Source organism: Helianthus annuus, chromosome 9, assembly GCF_002127325.2.
Source record: "Helianthus annuus cultivar XRQ/B chromosome 9, HanXRQr2.0-SUNRISE, whole genome shotgun sequence".
Taxonomy (NCBI): Eukaryota; Viridiplantae; Streptophyta; class Magnoliopsida; order Asterales; family Asteraceae; genus Helianthus; species Helianthus annuus.
The window spans coordinates 155,617,404-155,622,491 of record NC_035441.2 but is presented as its reverse complement, the minus strand read 5'-3'; the positions used below and the strand labels follow the sequence as shown (position 1 = coordinate 155,622,491).

The following is a 5,088-nucleotide window of genomic DNA, read 5'->3' as shown; positions in this document are numbered from 1 at the left end:
GTTTGACCAAGTCAACCATCCTCCTGGTTTGACTTGGCCAAACTTGAACACTTAGTAGTTGAAAGATGATATGCCACGAAGGATGTCATCGAAGGATGTTTAGTATCCTTCGATGACTTCGAAAGATGTCCTTCGAAGTATCTCTGTGGACCTCGAAGGATGTACAATCCTTCGAGGTATGCTTAGATCCTTCGAGATCTTTCGAATGGCTTTCTGGTCGACAGATAATCCTTCGATCAGAATGTCTATCCTTCGTGCATGGGAATCTGTTTTGGGTATATATATCCATGAAGGGTTTCACTTTCACATAAGTTCTGATAAGTTTCTGTCCAAAGTGTGTGTTCTTGATAGAGAGCTTTTGTGTGTGAAACCCAGGTCTTTGTTAGAGTGTATTTTCAGTTTGGTCAAGGTCTGTAACCGTGTCCACTGAAATACAAGAGAAAACTTTGATACTTGCTTGTCTACTCTTTCTCTTGTTCACTTTGCTTACATATAAACTCCGGTTTGCTTGCTAGCTTGGATTCCGCACTTGCTAGTGGGTTAAACATAACAAGGAATAGGTTAAACCTCAACCTCCGAGGGACCTACACTAATGCATCATATACAACTACTTATTGCCTAGTTGTGTTTCAAATTGATAGTATATAATATTTTTCTTTTCTTTTCTTTTCTTTTATTAAATATTATCGTTCAACAAAGGTCAAGGTCAAAAGCAAAGTCAATGCACCAACATGCATTGGCGAGTTGGAAGCTGTGTTAGAGACGTCATTATGTCTAGGTGGTATGGGGTGCTACCCTACACCGGTCAATCTTCAGGAATTGTGAGGCCTGATTTTTAGTTATGATATTTCCTCGAAAGGGTAAAATTTGCTTCAAATAATTCAAGACTATTCTATAAAATTGTTTGATATTTCCTCGAAAGGGTATACACCAATGATTTGATTGGTTTTCAATAAAATTGTTTGATTCTGTGTTATTTGGTTTTATTAACTATTGGCACAGGAAAAGGACTTTTCTTCACGTGCAGTACATTTGAAAGCGGTGTCAAGCATCTCCCGTTATTAAAATCGGACTAGACTCGTCACCCTAATTATTGAAAACCGAAGACTTGAAGTCATCGGTTTATTATATAAAATGAACCGGTTGGTTTTGTGATAGATGAAGATCGAAGCTAGAGCCGTGAGATGATTGATGATCTGTTGTCATTCTTTTCTTGAGTAAATTGTCAAAATGGTCCATGAGATTTAGTCAGTTTTTTTCACTTTAGTCCAAAACTCAGAGCTTTTGAATCTGGGTCCGTGTGGTTCAATTTTGTTGTCATTTTTATCCAAAATCAAAATCTATTCAGATTTTTAAGTTAACATCTAACTTTTTTGTCTTTTTCTTCCCTTTTAATGAATGGCAAAATGGTCTTTTAACATTTTATTATAAAAAATTAAAAAAATCTGACAATTTTGCTCTTCATTAAAAGGGAGGAAAAAAAACAAAAATACTGGATATTGACTAAAAAATCTGACAAAATTCATCCTTAAATGAAAATGGCAATAAAATTGAAACAAAAAAAACCAGATTCAAAATATTTGAGTTTTAGATTAAAATAGCAAAAGTAACCAAATCTCAGACACCATTTTGGCACTTTACTCTTTAAATTAAAAACTTTGTCAAAATATTTAGTATGCATGTCAATTTCTCTAGTACAACTTGTAACAAAACAACACTCTAAGCAATCAGACAATCTGATCCTTGTTCCCGTGATAAATAAAAACACCCTATTGGTATATGCTTTTCTCTAATTATTCTAGCATTCATACTACTCTTCAACCACTATGTTAACCTTCTTTTCTGTCCTCCTCCTCTTCACCTCCACCACCACTGCGCAACCATACCCTGCCACCGATCGCTTCTTCCTCGACTGCGGTTCATCCTCGACCACTTCTGACCTGGGATGGAATAGTGATCAGAATTCCAAATTTGTGCCTTCGAACATCATCACCACTTCTTTTTCTTCCACTCCCTTCCAACCAGATCCTTCGGTATCCGGAACCCTCCCTTATACTTCTGCCCGAATTTTTAACGCTTCTTCGTTCACTTACACATTTCCGGTGCCCCAAGGCCCCAAATTCCTCCGCCTGCATTTCTATCCTGCCACCTACTCCAACCTCAAACCAGAACAGTCTTTCTTCTCGGTAACATCCAATGGCTTCACTCTGTTAACCAACTTTAGTGCTTTCCTAGCTGCCTCATATTTGAACAGGAAAAGCTTTGTTAAAGAATTCATGATCTATGTAACGGATGCACAAATCCTAAACGTTACATTTACACCCTCACCCAACTCATATGCCTTCATCAACGGTATTGAAGTCCTTTCAATGCCAGAAGATCTCTACTACAACTCTAAGAAACTGAAATCTGTTGGGGTAACTAACGGACCCGTTATTGACAACAAAATGGCGCTTGAGAATATTTACAGGTTAAACATGGGTGGGGGACATATATCGGGTACTGATGATACCGGTATGTACCGGCCATGGGAACAAGATAATAGCTACATATACGGAGCAGCAATTGGGTTGACACCTGTTTATGATCCAAAGGACCAGATTACGTACACCAACGAGACACCCAGTTATACTGCACCTGAGCTAGTTTATCGAACCCAAAGGAGTATGGGCAAGCAGTCTAACAAGTACAATCTGACGTGGATACTTGGCGTTGATTCTGGGTTTTATTACATGCTCAGGCTCCATTTTTGCAACATTATACCTCAATACACAAAACGAGGTGAAGTGATTTTCCAAATCTTCATTAACAATCAAACTGCTGATGATGAAATTGATCTGTTCCACTTAACACAAGGTAGCGGTTATCCTGTAATCAAAGATTACATTGTGTTTGTCAATGACCCCGATAGCAGCAGAGGCATGCAAGATTTGTGGGTCGCAATGCATCCTAATCCCAGTTCGGTAAAATATCAAGATGCTTATTTGAACGGTTTAGAAGTCTTCAAGCTAAGCATGGATAGAAGTCTTGCTAGCCCAAACCCAGAACTTAGCTCTACAACCAAACAAACTGGGCCGACAACTACTGTAAAAAGAAACAAGAAGAAACCTCCATATGCCGCAATAATTGGAGGTATTGGAGGAGCGTTAGTCTTGTTGTCTATCTTACTTCTCATAGTTTTCCAGAAACGAAGGCAATCCAAACACTACGGAGCCACCAGCAACAAGTCATCATACGGCCCATCGTATAGTGATACAAAGTCTTCAAATTCTACACTTCCTTCAGATCGATGCCGTCACTTCTCACTTTCAGAAGTTAGAGCAGCTACGAATGAATTTAATGATGATTTTGTCATTGGCATCGGAGGGTTTGGCAAGGTGTATAAAGGGTATACGGACAACGCTGCAACCGCTGTTGCAATCAAACGACTCAATGAATCATCTAACCAAGGAGTTCAAGAATTCCATACGGAAATAGGGTTCCTGTCTAAACTACGCCATGTCCAATTAGTGTCCCTGATTGGATACTGTGACGATGAGGGAGAGATGATACTGGTCTATGAGTACATGGCTAACGGGACTCTACGTGACCATCTGTACAAGACAAACAACCCTCCTCTGTCATGGAAAAGGCGTCTCCAGATTTGCATCGGTTCAGCCAAAGGGCTTCATTATCTCCACACGTGTGCACAACGTACAATAATTCATCGAGATGTCAAGTCCACAAATATCCTACTGGATGAAAATTGGGTTGCTAAGGTATCCGATTTTGGTTTGTCAAAGTTAGGCCCTAGAGACCAATCACAAAACCACGTTAGCACGGTGGTGAAGGGTAGTTACGGGTATCTAGATCCCCAATATTACCGAAGCCAACAACTGACAGAGAAATCTGATGTGTACTCATTTGGAGTTGTTTTGCTTGAAGTGTTGTGTGCAAGACCTGTTATCAATACCAAGCTGCCCAAAGAAGAAGTGAATTTGGCAGAGTGGGGAAAATCATCTTACCAGAAGGGGACCCTCAACAAAATAATTGATCCAAAAATAAGGAGTGTGATTGCACCAGAGTGTTTAAAGAAGTTTGGAGAGGTGGCAGTTAGTTGCTTGAAAGATGAAAGAAGTGAAAGGCCAGCAATGGAAGAAGTAGTTTGGGGACTAGAGTTTGCATTGGAGCTACAAGAAGCTGCTGAGAAAACGGTTGGAGAAGCTGTGTCTGAAAATCAAGAAGTTTTATTTCCGACACAAGGAGATACAACAACAGACGATGATGTGTTCACAGGATCAAGCACGACAAGAAATGGCACGTCATCATTTAGTAACAACGAAGAAGGGTTCAAGACGGAAACAGTTTTCTCTGAGATTCAGAATCCAGCTGGGAGATGATACGAAAGTTTGAATTTTAGAGCCAAACCAACAAACAGTCAATGTGAAATTCTAGAATTTTAGTTCTCAGACCAGTGTTTATCTTTTAGATTTTGATTTTAATGATTGCTTTAGTAGAATAGTTATTAATTTTTTAGTAATTCGTATGAATCCTTTCCTTTACATATTGATGTTTAATAGCCATCATGAAATAAATATACTTCATCCAGGCTATGTCCTAAACCGTGCACAACTCATCATACGACCCTTATTATGTTTTCTAGTAATTATCGTGCTATCTGCTCGGATTACCACTAACTGTTGTCAAGTGACAGATATATGCCGAGATTTAATCTAAATTTCCACTCACGATCTGCAAATCAACTAACACTGAAGCCATTGTATAAGTGTTTCAAGATGTACGTTCACTATGTTGGGATGTAATAGATGAAAATATGCAAAAAAAAAAAAAAAAGATAAGAAATACAGGTTAGATGCCATAAAAAAGCCCAGTTGATCCTTTTTGAAAAGTTGAATGGCTAATCCTGTAATCAATAGATCATAACTTCATTTTAGTCAATGTTCATAAATAATATTCTTTCTTTAGTGGCAACATGAAAAGACAAAACAGGGGTTTCAAAAATCAGGCAAGTAAGTTGTCAGTATTTGGAAGAGGGAAGAAAGGTTTTCTTTCTCCCTTTTAAATCTTATAAAAGGACATCCATTCATT

At 38.5% G+C, this 5,088-nt stretch overlaps 1 protein-coding gene across 1 annotated transcript; it reads left to right on the top strand.

Annotated features, from left to right (window-relative positions):
* Window positions 1-1,778: 1,778 nt before the first annotated feature.
* On the top strand, window positions 1,779-4,519 carry LOC110908595 (receptor-like protein kinase FERONIA). The gene has a single exon (XM_022153539.2). The coding sequence runs from the start codon at window positions 1,827-1,829 to the stop codon at window positions 4,377-4,379; it is 2,553 nt and encodes an 850-aa protein (XP_022009231.1). The 5' UTR covers window positions 1,779-1,826; the 3' UTR covers window positions 4,380-4,519.
* Window positions 4,520-5,088: the final 569 nt, after the last annotated feature.

What these genes read in the sequence shown, in the direction of transcription:
- LOC110908595 (XM_022153539.2), top strand. Translation starts at nt 1,827, where the DNA reads ATGTTAACCTTCTTTTCTGTCCTCCTCCTCTTCACCTCCACCACCACT.